Source organism: Pongo abelii, chromosome 2 (assembly GCF_028885655.2).
Source record: "Pongo abelii isolate AG06213 chromosome 2, NHGRI_mPonAbe1-v2.0_pri, whole genome shotgun sequence".
Taxonomy (NCBI): Eukaryota; Metazoa; Chordata; class Mammalia; order Primates; family Hominidae; genus Pongo; species Pongo abelii.
In genome coordinates this window covers 195540356-195558513 of record NC_085928.1, presented here as the reverse complement: position 1 = coordinate 195558513, position 18158 = coordinate 195540356, and the positions used below count along the sequence as shown (strand labels likewise).

General features: G+C 44.5%; 1 protein-coding gene across 7 annotated transcripts in view; it reads left to right on the top strand.

Annotated features, from left to right (window-relative positions):
• LIPH (lipase H) overlaps positions 1 to 18158 on the top strand; it is a 74777-nt gene that overhangs the window by 28127 nt on the left and 28492 nt on the right. For all 7 annotated transcript variants that reach the window (XR_008524104.2, XM_063722586.1, XM_054553104.2 and 4 more), the window contains 2 exons: positions 11845 to 12212; positions 13237 to 13345. Coding sequence is in view for 6 of the 7 variants with exons in the window: in XM_063722586.1 (XP_063578656.1) it covers positions 11845 to 12212; positions 13237 to 13345 (477 nt within the window). In the remaining variant the exon portion in view is untranslated. The remainder of the gene's footprint in view (positions 1 to 11844; positions 12213 to 13236; positions 13346 to 18158) is intronic.

Genomic DNA, 18158 nt, shown 5'->3' with positions numbered 1-18158 from the left:
CTTCTGTAATGTAGGTTTGGAGGTCAGTGGACCAAAGGGTCCAAGGCACCTTCATCAACCATGGGTCAGAGATATCGTCTTTTTTTTTTTTTTTTTTTTTTTGAGACGGAGTCTTTCTGTCACCCAGGCTGGAGTGCAGTGGTGTGATCTCGGCTCACTGCAACCTCCGCCTCCCGGGTTCAAGCAATTCCCGCCTTTGTTTATTGAGTATCGTAGAATCTCAGAACTTCCTCGCCTCTGTCCATAATTCCGTCTTCTTTTTTCACAGATGCCTCTTTGGATATGAATGAGGAGCCTCCTCTCTTTGAAGAGGGTTTTCTCCAATCAGAAATGTGGGAAATAAAATTAATTCCTCCAAAATGAGGTAGAAGTTAAGAAGCCAGAGCTGAGTGTGTAGCTGAGACAGCACAGGCCGTTTTTTTGTTTTTTGTTTGTTTGTTTGTTTTTAGACAAGTTCTTACTCTGTTGCCCAGGCTGGAGTGCAGTAGTGTGATCACAGCTCACAGCTCACTGCAGCCTTGATTTCCTGGGTGCAAGCCAACCTTCTGCCACAGGCTCGGTGTAGCTGGGACCACCAGCATGTGCAACCACGCCCAGCTAACTTTTTGATTTTTTCTAGAGACAGGGTCTCACCTTATTGTTCCAGGCAGGTCTTGAACTCTTGGGCTCAAGTGATCCTCCCACCTTGGCATCCAAAAGTATTGGGATTACAGGCGTGAGCCACAGCACCCGGCGGGAAATTTTTTTTTTTTTTTAAAGAGATGGGTCTTGCCATATTGCCCAGGCAGGCTTTGAACCCTGGACTCAAGTGGTTTTCCTGCCTCAGCCTCCCAAGTAGCTGGGATTATATAGGCCTGCACCACCATGCCCAGCTTTAGAAATTTTTTTTTTTTGAGACGGAGTCTCACTCTGTCGTCCAGGCTAAGAGTGCAGTGGTGCAATCCTGGCCCACCACAACCGCTGCCTGCTGGGTTCAAGTGATTCTCCTGCCTCAGCCTCCTGAATAGCTGGGATTACAGGTGTGCGCTACCACACCTGGCTAATTTTTGTATTTTTATTTTTATTTATTTATTTATTTTTGAGACAGAGTCTCACTCTGTCACCCAGCCTGGAGTGCAGTGGCTGGGTCTCGACTCACTGCAAGCTCTGCCTCCCGGGTTCAAGCAATCCTCCTGCCTCAGCCTCCCAAGTAGCTGGGATTACAGGCATGTGCCACCACACCCAGCTAATTTCTTTTCTTTTTTTTTGTATTTTTAGTAGAGATGGGGTTTCATCATGTAGGCCAGGCTGGTCTCAAACTCCTGACCTCAAGTGATCCACCCGCCTCAGCCTCCCAAAGTGCTGGGATTACAGGTGTCAGCCGCTGTGCCCGGCCTATTATGATTATTTTACAGATGCAAAGCTGAGGCCCAGAGAGGTTAGGCAATTAATTACCAGGGGTCACATAGCTAATAGGCCGTGGAGTTGGACGTCAAATCTAGGTCTGACTCAAAAACTCATGCTGTTTCCAAAGACGTGTTTTTTTGTTTTTTTTTGTTTTATAGAGATGGGATCTCACTATGTTGCCCAGGCTGGTCTCCCACTCCTCACATCAAGGGACCCTCCCAAAGTGCTGGGATTACAGGTGTGAGCCACCCGCACTTGGCCTGTATTTGTGTTTAGGACATTAGACTAGGGTTGGCAAACATTTTCTGTAAAGAGCCAGATAGTAAATATTTTCAGCTTTATGGGCCATTAGTCATAACCACTCAACTCTGCCTTTAGAGCAGGAAAGTAGCCATGGACAATATATAAATGGGCATGACCAGATTTGACCTGCAGGCGACCATGCGTTAAATTGCAAGAAAACATCTCAGGCACAATTATGCTAAAGAAGTTACAGTCAGATTGCCCTGGTATCCTACTTGGATATGTTTCTTTTCTTTTAAGAGATAGAAGGGAATAAATGATAATCATGCCTGCTCTAAATAGGAGTCCGAATTCCTTATCAAAGGATATTGGAAACACCACTCATCCAACTGTAATTTTCCAACTGTCAACAGGAAATGGCATTTCAGAGTAACTGAATTTCAAAGTAGTCTGAAGAGGACAGGCAAAATTTCTCCTGTTTCAGATAAACTCAAATAGAAGAAGTTAAGCTTTAAAAACCAGTTTAACATGTTCTGTGGTCACTGGTTATATGTGCTCTGTTGCACTACCTCTGAACAACCTTGACTTTGTACCATAACAATAAAATAACTCAAAAGGATTTTGCTTTCTGAAGGCATACAAGTATCTGATGACTTTAGAAATACCAACAGAAATAAATTTTTAAAGAATGAGGCTGGGTGCGGCAGCTCGCACCTGTAATCCCAACACTTTGGAGGACCTGATGTCTGCAGAACATGCTAGCAGGTTGATATTCATTTGTTCGAGCAACATTTATTGATGCTAACTCTGAACCAGGCCGTGTTCTTGGCACTGACATTACAATGGGTGGAACAGATTAATTATCCTGGAGCTTCTACATCAGTGGGGAGTTTTTCTGGAAAAAGGAAATAATGCTTCAGGTATGTGGTAGAAAAAATGCAAGTGACATAAAAAGGAGAAAATTCTCGCCCAGGCTCAGTAACTCATGCCTGTGATCCCAGCACCTTGGGCAGCCGAGGCAGGAGGATCACCTGAGGTCAGGAGTTCGAGACCAGCCTGGCCAACATGGTGAAATGCCATATCTACTAAAAATACAAAAATTAGCTAGGCGTGGTTGTGGGTGCCTGTAATCCTAACTACTTGGGGAGGCTGAGGGAGGAGAATCGCTTGAACTTGGGAGGCAGAGTTTGCAGTGAGCGGAGATCACGCCATTGCACTTCAGCCTGGGTGACAAGAGCGAAACTCCATCTCAAAAAAAACAAAACAAAACAAAACAAAAACAAAAAACAGAGGAAAATTCTCCAGGGTAGAATTCAGTACAAGAAAATAGTAGAATATTGATTTTTCCTGAAAGAAAGAGTATGGTTCAAAGCCAGGTCATCATTTAGGCTAAGGAATTTATTCCCAGATACAAATGAATTTAGGCATTATATTAACCATGAGCCCTCCTTGAAAGACAGCAAGAGCGCCGGGCATGCTGGCTCAAGCTTGTAATCCTAGCACTTTGGGAGGACGAGGCAGGTGGATCACCTGAGGTCAGGAGTTCGAGACCAGCCTGGCCAAAACAGTGAAACCCTCTCTACTAAAAATATAAAAATTAGCTGGGCGTGGTGGCATGCACCTGTAATCCCAGCTACGGGAGGCTGAGGCAGGAGAATCACTTGAACCCGGGAGGTGGAGGTTGCAGTGAGCCGAGACCATGCCATTGCACTCCAGCCTGGGGCACAAGAGTGAGAAACCGTGCATCGGAAAAAAAAAAAAAAAAAAAGACAGCAAGAGCCAGTCACCTTAGTGGTAAAGGGAGAAGCTTAGGAAAAGGACTCAGTGAGCAATGGACATGTACTTTATAGAACTAAAACTACATAACTGGAGAAGTATGGTTTCAGAAGATAATTACAAAAAAATAGATATGGAGTCTTGCTATGTTGCCCAGGCTGTCTCAAACTCCTGGGCTTAAGCAATCCTCCTGCCTTGACCTCCCAGAACACTGGGATTACAGGCGTGAGTCCAGAAGATAATTTTTATATCCAGCCTGTTCTCATTGTTTGTGTTAGTTATGTCCCATGAAGTGGCCTCAAACACTGAATTAGCAAATGCTGAACCATTGCTCCTAGGGGAAGTCCAAGGTTAGTTTTCTGCAAGCCTCTGGTCACAATATTTTTGTCAGTGGATCAATACATAATTTTCTGTGTGTTTCTGTTTAAAGGCATCTGATTTAATATATACTGTTGATTCATTAACATTGGACTTATGGCCAACGGCACTCTAACTCATGCTTGAATGAAGCTTACCTAACACATGTATTTTCTCTCTAAGGCACATCATAGCCTTCTTCTGCTTAGAAACATTAGACAGCACTTCAGCATTATGCTTGTGCACCATTTTATTTATTTATTTATTTATTTATTTATTTTTGAGATGGAGTCTTGCTCTGTTGCCCAGGCTGGAGTGCAGTGGCATGATCTCAGCTCACTGCGACCTCTGCCTCCTGGGTTCAAGCAATTCTCCTGCCTCAGCCTCCCGAGTAGCTCGGATTACAGGCGTGTACCACCATGCCTACCTAATTTTTGTATTTTTAGTAGAGACGGCGTTTTGCCATGTTGCCCAGGCTGGTCTCGAATTCCTGAGCTCAAAGTGATCTGCCTGCCTTGGCCTCCCAAAGTGCTGGGATTACAGGCGTGAGACACCACGCCCAGCCCTAGATATATTATTTAGCTCTTCTTATAAGTGAGAACATGCAGTATTTGTGTTTCTGTGTCTGTGTTATTTCACTTAAGATAATGGCCTCAGGTTCTATTCATGTTGCTGCAAAAGACATGATTTCATCCTTTTTTATGAGCACATAGTATTCCATTGTATATATACATCATATTTTCTTTTTCCAATCATCTTTTGAGAGACACTTAGGTTGATTCCATATCTTTGCTATTGTGAATACTGCTGCTATAAACCTATGAGTGGACACCACTTTAAACAGTGAAATAACCAAGAAAAAGCACAGGAAGCGGCTGGGTGTGGTGACTCAGGCCTGTAATCCCAGCACTTTGGGAGGCTGAGGTGGGTGGACCACCTGAGTTCAGGAGTTCAAGACCAGCCTGGACAACATGGTGAAACCCTGTCTTTACTAAAAATACAAAAATTAGTGGAGCGTGGTGGCAGCCGCCTGTAATCCCAACTACTCAGGAGGCTGAAGCAAGGAGAATCTGAACCTGGGAGGTGGAGGTTGCAGTGAGCCGAGATCTCGCCACTGCACTCCAGCCTGGGTGACAAGAGCAAAACTCCTTCTCAAAAAAAAAAAAAAGAAAAAGAAAAAAGAAAAAGCACAGGAAGCAAAAAACGTGGCACTAAGTGACTGTCACCTAAGTGTTCATGAAAAGGACACCTGTTTAGAGTATGAGAGCTGAAACAAATAAGAAGGTGGAGTGTTGCTCTCTCTGACCTCAGCTGAGATCATGCATGTCAAGCAACACAAATTTTTCGCCACTCTACGCATGTCCCTGAATGACTGAAAAGGTTCCTCAAGTATTGATTTTGGGGTGATGAATAATTTTGCACATAAGAAATTCACAAATATGGCCAGGCACAGTGGCTCACGCTTGTAATCCCAGCACTTTGGGAGGCTGAGGCGGGCAGATCACCTGAGGTCGGGAGTTCGAGACCAGCCTGGCCAACATGGCGAAAACCTGTCTCTACTAAAAATACAAAAATTAGCCAGGCGTGGTGGTGCACGTCTGTAATCCCAGCTACTGAGGAGACTGAGGTGGGAGAATTGCTTGAACCTGAGAGGCGGAGGTTGCAGTGAGCCAAGATCATGACACTGCACTCCAGCCTGGGTGACAGAGTGAGACTCTGTCTCAAAAAAAAAAAATAAAAAAATAAATAAATAAAACACAAAAAACCAAAAAGAAATCCACAAATATGGCTGGGTGGGGTGGCTCACGCCTATAATCCCACACTTTGGGAGGGTGAGGCAGGAGGATCATTTGAGCTCAGGGGTTCAAGACCAGTCTGGGCAACATAGCAAGACCTCATCTCTACCAAAATTCAAAAAATTCAAAAAAAAAAATAGCCGGGTGTGGTGGCACTCACCTGTAGTCTCACACACTTTCAGGGCTGAGGCAGGAGGATTGCTTGAGCCTAGAAAGTCAAGGCTGCAGTGAGCTGTGATTGTGCCACTGTACTCCAGCCCGGGTGACAGAGTGAGACCCTGTCTCAACAAACAAACAAACAAACAAAGAAAAATCCAGAAATAATGAGAATCGACTGTATTTGACAATGGGAAGAGACTGCATGCTTCCAGGAGTGTATGTATATATTCTGAAGGAAGGATCAAGGAGGATTTGAGAGGCAATATAGGTGTATTAACTTTCTCATTTTTCTTGGTAGAGAATGAGTTGATAGAACAGATACAGTAAATAGAACAGAAACTCTGTGACTGATACATCAATACACAGAGGCTTAAACATTTATTTTGAAACTATATAAGGAATCACCAGATGAGACAAAAATAATTTTGCAACTAATAAAAATCAGGAGGTAGAAGTCCAGTTAGTGGGGAGAAGTATTAAGTGTGTTAATGTCCTTGTCACATATAACAAAGAAGCATTACATATTGTCTCAAGGCACTAACACCAGGACTACAGCAGAGTCAGGAAAGAGCTGTTCTGACAAAGATCAGCAGCAGGACACATGGCAGAAGTTGGCGGTGCACTCCGAGTTGGAAATCCAGTTTCCAGATGCCCAGAAACCCTTGCCAGGGGTTGCACATTGGTGAATAAGTGTGGATAGATATATTTCAGTCTGGAACAGTTCTGCAGGTAGTCTGCTTCTGGCATACAGGTCTCACATCTACATTCCATGAAAAAGGATTTTAAATATTTCTTTTTTTTTTTCTTCTTTGAGAGGGAGTGTTGCTCTGTCGCCCAGGCTAGAATGCAGTGGTGAGATCTCGGCTCACTGCAACCTCCGCCTCCCGGGTTCAAACAATTATCCTGTCTCAGCCTCCTGAGTAGCTGGGACTACAGGCGCACGCCACCATGCCCGGCTAATTTTTGTATTTTTAGTAGAGATGGGGTTTCACCATGTTGGTCAGGCTTGTCTTGAACTCCTGACCTCAGGTGATCCACCCGCCTTGGCCTCCCAAAGTGCTGGGATTACAGGAGTGAGCCACCGGGCCCAGCCTTAAATATTTCATATAAAGTTATCAAGGTGTTTACCAGAAGAATTAAAGCAAGCTATAAACTTCCCAATATGAGAAAGAACACATACATACAAAAGAATCCCCAATAAAACAACAACAAAAAACATGAGGACAATCCATGAAGCAAAAGATAGTGAACCTAGAAGGCACTAATCCTGGAAAATATAGCATTGTAGAATTCATTTCAGCCGTGTCCATGTGGGACCTCTGAGAAGATGGGGATGGATGTGCAAGAGATCTATTTCAGAAAGTGTGAAGGATAAAGGAGGAGGGAGTGGGAATAGGCAGAGGGAGCCTTCACACCATGATGCAGGCAGTTTGGCACCTGAGAAAGCAGAGGAGAAAGGAAAAGTTGGGTAGGAAGAGCCTCAGATCCCAGCACAGTTCTGAGAATATTTCTGCCAGACTGATGGGGAGTCCTTGAGCCAAAGTTTCCAATTAGAGAGGGCCACATGGGACAGGAATGACCTGCCTGGCCTGGCTCAGTGATTGGTGGGGAGCAGCATGGGGAGCCATGGCTTCATGTAAATGCTGTGGGGCAGCTGGAGGCTATCGGCCAACTCAACTGTGCTTCCTCCAGAAGTTTCTCTGAAAGGCAGGTCTTAGGCATTTCTATGGGCACCACACCAAGTATATGTTATGCCAATAAATGTAAATAGATATACTCATTTATCTTTTTTAAAGGATCTCAGAATGGGTCAATTTGATCCTATATATAAGATCCATAAAATAGGGCCAGGCGTGGTGGCTCACGCCTGTAATCCCAACACTTTGGGAGGCTGAGGCGGGTGGATCACCTGAAGTCAGGAGTTTGAGACCAGCCTGGCCAATCTAGTGAAACTCTATCTCTACTAAAAATACAAAAATTAGCTGGGCGTGGTGGCGGGCACCTAAAATCCCAGCTACTCCAGAGGCTGAGGCAGAAGAATCACTTGAACCCGGGGGGTGGACGTTGCAGTGATCCAAGATCGTGCCACTGCACTCCAGCCTGGGCAACAGAGTGAAACTATGTCTCAAAAAAAAAAAAGATCTGTGAAATAAAGAAATTCAGAAGGTAAAAAGGATAAAGACATGGTAGGCAAATGCTGACAAAAAAAGAGCCCAGTTATGATTAAAAATATCATTTGAGGCCGGGCGCAGTGGCTCACGCCTGTAATCCCAGCACTTTGGGAGGCTGAGGCGGGAGGATCACAAGGTCAAGAGATTGAGATCATCCTGGCCAACATGGTGAAACCCTGTCTCTACTAAAAATACAAAAATTAGCTGGACATGATGGCACGCACCTGTAGTCCCAGCTACTTGGGAGACAGGCAGGGGAGTCACTTGAATCCGGGAGGTGGAGGTTGCAGTGAGCCAAGATCATACCACTGCACTCTAGCCTGGCAACAGAGCAAGACTCTGTCTCCAAAAAAAAAAAAAAAAAAAAATATATATATATATATATAAAATTTGGTGGAATTAAAGGTAAAAGGGCCATATTAAAATTAAAAAGGACATAACACCTGAAACATTAAGTATAGGTAATAAAAGAAAAATAATCTACAAAAATAAAGCTTAATAGTTTGGGTAACTTGAATTTGCCCAACTGTGATGTTATCGTACTTTGATGTTATGTTTTTATTCTTTAAAAAGAATCCCCCATTGTTGGCATTTAGATACTCATTATTTTCAGAGGATGCAAGAGAAAGAAGATTGCTGATCCCCAGACCAGACCAAGCTCCCTATTTAAGTTCTCATCTTACACTCTATCTCTTATACATGGCACGTACCACAGGTAGCAGTTTTATACTTATTTGTGTGTATTATTTCATTACTGACTGATTCTTCCTCTAAAATGCCTCCTGACATAGAATCTAGGATAGAGTAGATTCTTTTGGAATGAATTGCACATATTCTCTGAGGATGAGAGATAATATATGTAAAGCTCTTATAATATTTAGTATTTAGAGGAACAAGGAAATCTATTTCACTCAATACTTACGATGGACTTCTCCGGGGGACAGTACCATTACAAAAATAACTAAGACTTAAAAGAAATTAGGTAGGGCTGGGCATGGAGGCTCATGCTGTAATCCCAGCACTCTGGGAGGCCGAGGCAAGTGGATCACTTGAGCCCAGGAGTTCAAGACTAGCCTGGACAACATAGCGAAAGCCTGTCTCTACAAAAAATATAAAAATTAGCCAGGCATGGTGATGTGCGCTTGTAGCCCCAGCTACTTGGGAGGTTGAGGTGGGCAGATTGCTTGAGCCCAGGAGGCAGAGGTTGCATGAGCCGAGATCATGCCACTGCACTCCAGCCTGGGCAACAGAGCAAGACCTTGTCTCAAAACAAAACACAAAACCAGACAAACAATCCTCTTCCTGGGAAAGTAATCTCTGTCTTCTCAAGTATGATCTCATTCGGAATTAGTCTCCCCAAGATTCCTCTCTTGGGCAGATAGGTGGCAAGTGAAAGATGACATAATTTCCCCAGGCCACCTGGTGAGTCAGTTGCACAACCAGGAACAAAACCCAGCCTTACTGATAGCTAAGAAGGAGAGGCTCAGCCCTACCCCAAGACACCTCCTGTTCAATAAGAAGATGACTAATTACACAGGCAACTCTTTGCTCTGGGTTTTGCTCTACAAACAACTGGGCAAGTCCATGTTCCCAGGAGCATGTGACTTACAGAAAGAGGAAATGAAAGAGGCCAATGGATGGAGAAAATATTTACATCATGAGCATGCCTCACTACACAGGCTACTTGATGCAGTAGAGTAAAAGGAGGAATGCACGCATTTGGGGTTCAACATTAACCACCTGTTTTCTAGGATGAGGGATTTCAAAGCCTCCTTAACTTTTTTTTTTTTAAGAGATAGAGTCTCGCTGATTATTTATCTACCTGATTAACCACAGTTTTGAGCACTACACAGAGGATGCAGATAATTTTCAGATACCAAGAAAAATTATTTAAAATGGCAAGCTTGGCTGGGCACGATGGCTCATGCCTGTAATCCCAACACTTTGGGAGGCCGAGGCGGGCGGATCACCTGAGGTCAGGAGTTCAAGACCACCTTGGCCAACATGATGAAACCCTGTCTCTACTAAAAATACAAAAATTAGCTGGGCATGGTGGCGAGCACCTGTAATTCCAGCTACTTGGGAGGCTGAGGCAGGAGAATCGCTTGAATCCCGGAGATGAAGGTTGCAGTGAGCCGAGATTGCACCAGTGCACTCCAGCCTGGGCAACAGAGCAAGACTCCAAATCAAATAAATAAATGAAATGGCAAGGTTTTAGTCCTAAATAAGTCTCTTTAACTTCATGAAAGCAGAAATCCTACAGACGGTGTTTTCTGGGAACAAATTTCACTAATTGTTAAGTAACGATAAAAGCCATTAATTTAAGTATAACCAACAAGTAACATCTAGCCACATGTAAATTTCCTTTAAGTTCATTTAATTTTTATTTATTTATTTATTTACATATTTATTTATTTGGGGGATTGGTTTTGTGCCGATTCTATTATGAAACTTCACTCACTCCTGAGTACCAGAGACTTTGCGAAAAGTTTCAATAAATGCATAAATGAACAGACTCAGGTTGTTAAAGATGGGCAGGGACCCCAAGACGAAGGTTACTCTGAGGCTTAGACTGAAGAATAATTCCTGGATGTGCAAACGAAGATTCATTGAGAACAGGCACCCAAAGCAAATGCTTCCTGAATTCCTACTGGAGGAAGTCAGACTGATGTTTCCCAGGGCGCTCTTGTCTTCTGTTGGCCCACTGCATGTTAACAGCCTTCCCTTTCTGCTCTTGTCCACCAAGAATGGCCATTGGTAGTGCCTTGCCTCTTCTGAGTATCTTACAGAAGATACTCATCATCTCCCACTTGGAACTGGGGATGACTTGCTGTTCCACATGTTATTGAGTCCTCTACCTAATGTGCTGGGCACTGTTAGGGATATACAAGTAATGAGCTGCCATTTCAAAGAGATTGTGTTCTAGCAGGATAGACACATATGTATGTAGATACCTATAATGCGTGCCTGAAAGTGGGTTTTCATTGTGTCGTCAACAAGGTGCATAAAGGGAGTTTTGGGAGTTCCGGGGTGAAGGATAGTACTTATAGCTGGGAGGGTCAGAGAAGGCTTCATTAAAGTGGCTTTTGGGTTAAATCTTCAAGGAGGATAGGATTTGGAAGAATGGTTTTCTGGTGAAGCAAGAGGTCACTACTTACAAGCTCTGGATCAAATATGATTTTGTTGGCTGGGCACAGTGGCTCATGCCTGTAATCCCAGCACCTTGGGAGGCTGAGGTGGGCAGATCACCTGAGGTCAGGAGTTCGAGACCAGCCTGGCCAACATGGTGAAACCTCATCTCTTCTAAAAATACAAAAATTAGCCCGGTGTTGTGGTGGGCGACTGTAATCCCAGCTACTTGGGAGGCTGAGGCATGAGAATCACTTGAACCCGGAAGGCGGAGGTTGCAGTGAGCTGAGATTACACCACTGCACTCCAGCCTGGGCGACAGAGTGAGACTCTGTCTCCAAAACAAAAACAAAAACAAAAAAACAAATGTGATTTGGCAGCCAGGTGCGGTGGGCTCAGGCCTGTAATCCTACCACTTTGGGAGGCCGAGGTGAGTGGATCACTTGAGGTCAAAAGAGTTTGAGATCAGCCTGGCCAACATGGTGAAACCCCGTCTCTATGAAAAAATACACAAATTAGCCGGGCATGATGGCATGCGCCTGTAGTCCCAGCTGCTCAGGGAGGCTGAGGTGGGAGAATTGCTTGAGCCTGGGAGGTGGAAGTTATAGTGAGCTGACATTGCGCCACTGTACTCCAGCCTGGGTGAGAGTGAGACCCTGTCTCAAAATATGTATATATGATTTTGCAACTTCATTCAACTGGATCCAGCCCTTAGCCAGGTCCTATCAGGAACATAAGAAGAACTCCTACAAATATAGAACAGCACTCTTGCTTGATGCCCAGCTAAGGAAAGACCTGTCGTGATGCCATCTAATTTTTATTTTCAGATGCAGAAGAAACATGTCCTTCATTCACCAGGCTGAGCTTTCACAGTGCAGTGGTTGGTACGGGACTAAATGTGAGGCTGATGCTCTACACAAGGAGAAACCTGACCTGCGCACAAACCATCAACTCCTCAGCTTTTGGGAACTTGAATGTGACCAAGAAAACCACCTTCATTGTCCATGGATTCAGGCCAACAGGCTCCCCTCCTGTTTGGATGGACGACTTAGTAAAGGGTTTGCTCTCTGTTGAAGACATGAACGTAGTTGTTGTTGATTGGAATCGAGGAGCTACAACTTTAATATACACCCGTGCCTCTAGTAAAACCAGAAAAGTAGCCATGGTCTTGAAGGAATTTATTGACCAGATGTTGGTAAGAGAATTCTCTTAGATGATTCAGAGCTAAGCTGAAACTGGCCCATTATCTGAGGGCTTAAAGCCAAGAGATAGCTACAGTGAGCAGGAGGCCTATATTGCAACATTTTGCAAATGTGAATAAGCCCCAGGGAAGGTGGGATGAGGGAGCACCCTTGTCATTGTGACATTATAGATTTATATATTTATTATGATAAATTTCCCAGATGATGACAAAGTGTCTTGAGGAAGGGGCATTTTTTTCTAGCTCACAATAAAGGTGTCTTACAGGTGGGAGAGGTTCTGTCTAGGAGTTCTTGGTTTGAATGCCTAGAGCTTCCTCAACTTCTTTTTTTTTTTTTTTTTTGAGACGGAATCTCGCTCTGTCAACAGGCTGGAGTGCAGTGGTGTGATTTCAGCTCACCACAATCTCTGCCTACCGGGTTCAAGCGATTCTCTTGCCTCAGCCCGCTGAGTAGCTGGGACTACAGGTACACACCACCATGCCCAGCTAATTTTTGTATTTTTAGTAGAGACAGGGTTTCACCATGTTGGCCAGGCTGGTCTTGATCTCCTGACCTTGTGATCCACCTGCCTCGGCCTTCCAAAGTGCTGGGATTACAGGCGTGAGCCACTGCGCCCGGCTAATTTTGTATTTTTAGTAAAGACGGGGGTTTCTCCATGTTGGTCAGGCTGGCCTCGAACCCCCGACCTCAGGCGATCTGCTCACCTCGGTCTCCCACAGGGCTGGGATTACAGGCGTGGGCCACTGTGCCCAGCGGACAGACTATTTTGAATCCTGCTCTGCTCTCTCCCCAGCTGCCTGATCTGGGGCAGATGACTTCAACTTGGGGCCTCAGTTTCCTCATCTGCATAATCAAAAGAATAGTATTTACTTTGCATGGGTGTTGTGACCTTTAAATGAGATAATAGATGTAAAGTGCTTAGAATTACTTCTCCAAAGTCAACAGCCAGGAAATTTCTACAAATGTTAATTCCTTGGCCCCTTACAATTTACAATGATGGACCTCTTGAAATTCCAGGCAGAAGGAGCTTCTCTTGATGACATTTACATGATCGGAGTAAGTCTAGGAGCCCACATATCTGGGTTTGTTGGAGAGATGTACGATGGATGGCTGGGGAGAATTACAGGTAAGTGCCAGTGAATGGGCAAGGGGTGGTGGCCTGGGCAGGGTGCTCACTGGGGGAGCATTATGTAGGCCAATCCAACTCCTTGGGTTCAAAGTCAGCTCCAATTACCTAACCTCTCTGAGCGTGGGTCCTTGCGTGCAAAAGGAAGATCAAAATAATATTGACCTCAGGCTACTGTGTAATAAAACATAAGTAAAGCATTTTGTAAATTGTGTATACTATAGAAAAGATAGGTCGTGACTTTATTTCTATTATGGCTGGAAAAACAGCTATGTCTCATTCAGATCTGTGCGCCCCAAGCAGTTAGTCCTCTTCCTTTTATTTAATCCAGGAGACCATGAACTATAAACCTAATACGCTTCAGTCCCCAGGCACAGCTGGAGTCTCATAAGAAAATGAGATGGGAATTTTGATGGCTGGGGCTTATTCTCTAAATATCAGCTTTCGGGCCAACACTGAATGAAAACCTTCAAAAATGCAGCAGGTCAGATCCCAAACAAAGACTCGCTTGCTGGAATCTCTTGCCTAGGGCTTAGTAGTTTTCCACAGTGGCTCTCTCTTTCAGAGTCTCAACGCCTCTCCCATTTCTCCTTTCCCAGAATCCATCCTCATACCTAGAGGGCTATTTTAAATCTATGGAAACTGAAAAGGCAGAAGTGGATGGAAAAAGGGGAGAGGTAAATGATTACAACTACATTTAGGAGGTAAACTTTTAGGGCCGCAAGTTTTTAATTTTATTTTTAATTTAAATTTTATTTTATTTTATTATTTATTTATTTTTGAGAAAGAGTCTCACTCTGTCACCCAGGCTGGAGTACAGTGGTGCAATCTCGGCTCACTGCAACCTCCACCTCCCGGGTTCAAGTGATTCTCCTGCCTCAGCCTCCTCAGGAGCTGGGATTACAGGCATGCGCCACCACTCTTGGCTAATTTTTGTATTTTTAAAAGAGATGAGGTTTCACCATGTTGGCCAGGCTGGTCTCGAACTCCTGACCTCAGGTGATCCACCCATCTTGGCCTCCCAAAGTGCTGGGATTACAGGCATGAGCCACTGCACATAGCCTTTTTTTTTTTTTTTTTTGACAGGGTTTCGCTTTGTTGCCCAGGCTGGCACGCAGGTCACTGCAGCCTCAACCCCATAGGCGCAAGCAATCCTCCACTCAGCCTTTCAAGTAGCTGGGACTACAGGTGTGTGCCACCACACCTGCTTAATTTTTAATTTTTTTGTAGAGATAGAGTCTTACCATGTTGCCCAGGCTGGTCTTGAACTCCTGGGCTCAAGCAATCCTCTCACCTCAGCCTCCCAAAGCGCTGGGATTACAGGTATGAGCTGCTGTGCCCGGCCTATGTTGTATTTCTGTTGGACAGCACTTCCTTCAAGAGTTTACGTTGATCTCGGGTATGGGAGTAAGAGGCCATGAAGTTGCATGCAAAATGTTGGGTGTCTGTCCTGGGGAGGGGTCCAGAATTTTCATCAAATTCTCAAACCAGTTAAGGCTGCAATAAAAGCCAAGGATTCTTATCTGAACATTTTTCTGGTGATCTTAGAGCAATAAGAAAAAGCTCTTTGGCTGGGTGCAGTAGTTCATGGCTGTAATCCTAGCACTTTGGGAGGCCAACGCAGAAGAATAGCTTGAGTCTAGGAGCTTGAGGATGCAGTGAGCTATGATCGTGCCACTGAACTCAAGCCTGGGTGACAGAGTGAGATCCTGTCTCAAAAAAACAGTAAACAAAAACCAAAACAAAGCAACCAAAAAGGAAAAGCTCACTTTTTACATTCTGTTTGTATTCCACAATAATCTCAGAATGTTCTGGATTTAGATTCAGGAGCCATTTATTTATTTTAATTTTTTTAATTTAGTGATGGGATCTCATGATGTTGCCCAGGTTGGCCTTGAACTCCTGGGCTCAAGCAATCCTCCTGCATCGGCCTCCCGTAGTGCTGGGATTACAGGTGTGAGCCACCACCTGATCTTAGGAGTCCTTTCATAAGTCTTCTTTTTTTTGAGACAGAGTCTTACTCTGTCGCCCAGGCTGGAGTGTAGTGGCGTGATCATGGCTCACTGCAGCCTGAAGCTCCCCGGGCTCAGGTGATCACCTCTGAGGCTCCCATCTCAGCCTCTCAAACAGCTGGGACTACTGGCATGCACCACCCTGCCTGGCTAATTTTTGTATTTTTTCTAGAGATGGGGTTTCGCCATGTTGCCCAGGCTGGTCTTGAACTCCTGTGTTCAAGCAATCTGCCTGCTTCGGCCTCCCAGATTGCTGGGATTACAGACATGAGCCACCACACCTGACCTTATGAGTCTTCTGAAGTAGCTATTAATTCTACCTCTATTTTATAAGTTAAAGGAACTGAGATTCAAAGAAGTAAAGTAACCTGCCTAAGGGCACACAGCTGGTTAGCGCTAGGTTTGGGGCTCTGTATCTATCTGCTCACACATAGTATGCAGCTTTTACTATAATTTTTTTTCTGACACTGGAAGCTAATCATTTGCTATGGCTTATCACTAAGGAAATCCCAAGTCCAAGCCTGCCTGTGACAGTCTCAGTTTGTACCTTTGTCTTGGTATAATTATTAATAGCACCGTTATCACTCTGAAAACTGTCCTGGTTCAGATGTTTTATTCATCTTGAATCTGGAGGTTGCTATAAACTGAGGCTTTCACCGTTAATTTTATTTATTTATTTATTTTTGAGATAGGGTCTTACTTTGTTACCCAGGCTGGAGTGCAGTGGTGCAATCACAACTCACTGCAGCCTCAAACTCCCAGGCTTATTGATAGCATCCTTATCACTCTGAAAATTGCCTGGTTCAGATGTTTCATTCATCATGAATCTAGAGGTTGCTATAAACTGAGGCTCTGTTAATTTTATTTATTTATTTTTATTTTTTTGAGACACAGTCTCACTCGGTCACCCAGGCTGTATTACAGTGTCACGATCTTGGCTCACTGCAAACTCTGCCTCCGGATTCAAGCAATTATCGTGCCTTAGCCTCCCAAGTAGCTGGGATTATAGGCGCCTGCCACCACACCCAGCTGATTTTTGTATTTTTTAAATTAATTAATTATTATTATTATTATTTGAGACCGAGTCTCACTCTGTCGCCCAGGCTGGAGTACAGTGGCACAATCTCGGCTCACTGCAACCTCCGCCTCCTAGGTTCAAGAGATTCTCATGCCTCAGCCTCCCGAGTAGCTGGGACTACAGGTGCCTGCCACCACGCCTGGCTAATTTTGTATTTTTAGTAGAGATGGGGTTTCATCATGTTGGCTAGGCTGGTCTCAAACTCCTGACCTCAGGTGATCCACCCACCTCAGCCTCCCAAAGTTCTGGGATTACAGGCATGAGCCACTGTCCCCAGCCTATTTATTTATTTATTTATTTATTTATTTATTTGTTTATTTATTTTTGAGACAAGGTCTTACTTTGCCACCCAGGCTGGAGTGCAGTGGTGCAATCACAGCACACTGCAGCCTCAAACTCCTGGCCTCAAGCCATCCTCACAGCTCAGCTTTCTGTCCATCTCCCCACCACCTCAAGTAGCTAGGACTACAGGGACTACAGGCGCATGCCACTGTGCCAGGCACTGGTTATTTCCTTCCTTCCTTCCTTCCTTCCTTTCTTTCTTTCTCTCGCTTGGTCTGTCACCTGGGCTGGAGGGCAATGGCACAATCATGGCTCATTGCAACCTGGAATTTCTGGGCTCAAGTGATCCTTCTGTCTCAGTCTCCGGAGTAGCTAAGATTACAAGCATGAGCCACCACACCCAACAAATTTTTAACTTTTTTGTAGAGACAGGGTCTCCATATGTTGCCCAGGCTGGTCTCGAACTCCTGGTCTCAAGCAATCCTCCTGCCTTGGCCTCCCAAACTCTAGGATTATAGATGTAAGCCACTGCGACCAGCTGAAATGGAGGGATTAAAGCTAGAATCAGGTAGGCTGGGTGTGGTGGCTCACACCTGTAATCCTAGCCTTTTGGGAAGCTGAGGCGGGAGGACTGCTTGGGTCCAGGAGTTTGAGACCAGCCTGGGCAACATAGCAAGTACCCCCACAACCAGCCCTCCCCTAGCCCCACCAAAAAAAAAAAAAAAAAAAAAGAAAAGAGAAAGAAAAAGGCTAGAACTTAGGAAATAAAGGCAAAGATACTCTTGCATTTTATATGTAACACCAGGGGATAGGAGATATAAAATGACATTCATAGACAAAAACTTCAAGGGAGACTTCCCTTGAAACCTTCTTCATTCCAGATAGGGATCTGGTAAACCAGACCTTTTGGAGCTGCTGAGTTTTTTTTTCCTTTTTTCTTTCTTTTTCTTTTTCTTTTTTTTTTTTTTTTGAGATGGAGTCTTGCTCTGTCACCCAGGCTGGAGTGCAGTGGCACGATCTCGGCTCACTGCAACCTCTGCCTCCCTGGTTCAAATGATTCTCCTGCCTCAGCCTCCCGAGTAGCTGGGACTACAGGCGTGTGCCAACACGCCCAACTAATTTTTTTTTTTTTTTTTTTTTTAATAGAGACGGGGTTTCACCATGTTAGCCAGGATGGTCTCGATCTCCTGGCCTCGTGATCCGCCCACCTTGGCCTCCCAAAGTGCTAGGATTACAGGCATGCGCCACCACACCCAGCTTTTTCTTGTTGTTGTTTAATCTTTATTTTGTGGTTACAACATCATAGGAGCTTCTCTCCTGTTTTTCCAGCTGCTTCGTAGTGATGGTGAGGAACACCCAGATAACGTTGACCAAGAGTGAGAAACCGGTTTAGGCATTTATAGAGTGGGTTAATTCTGCAGGGACTGACACCCACTTGGTT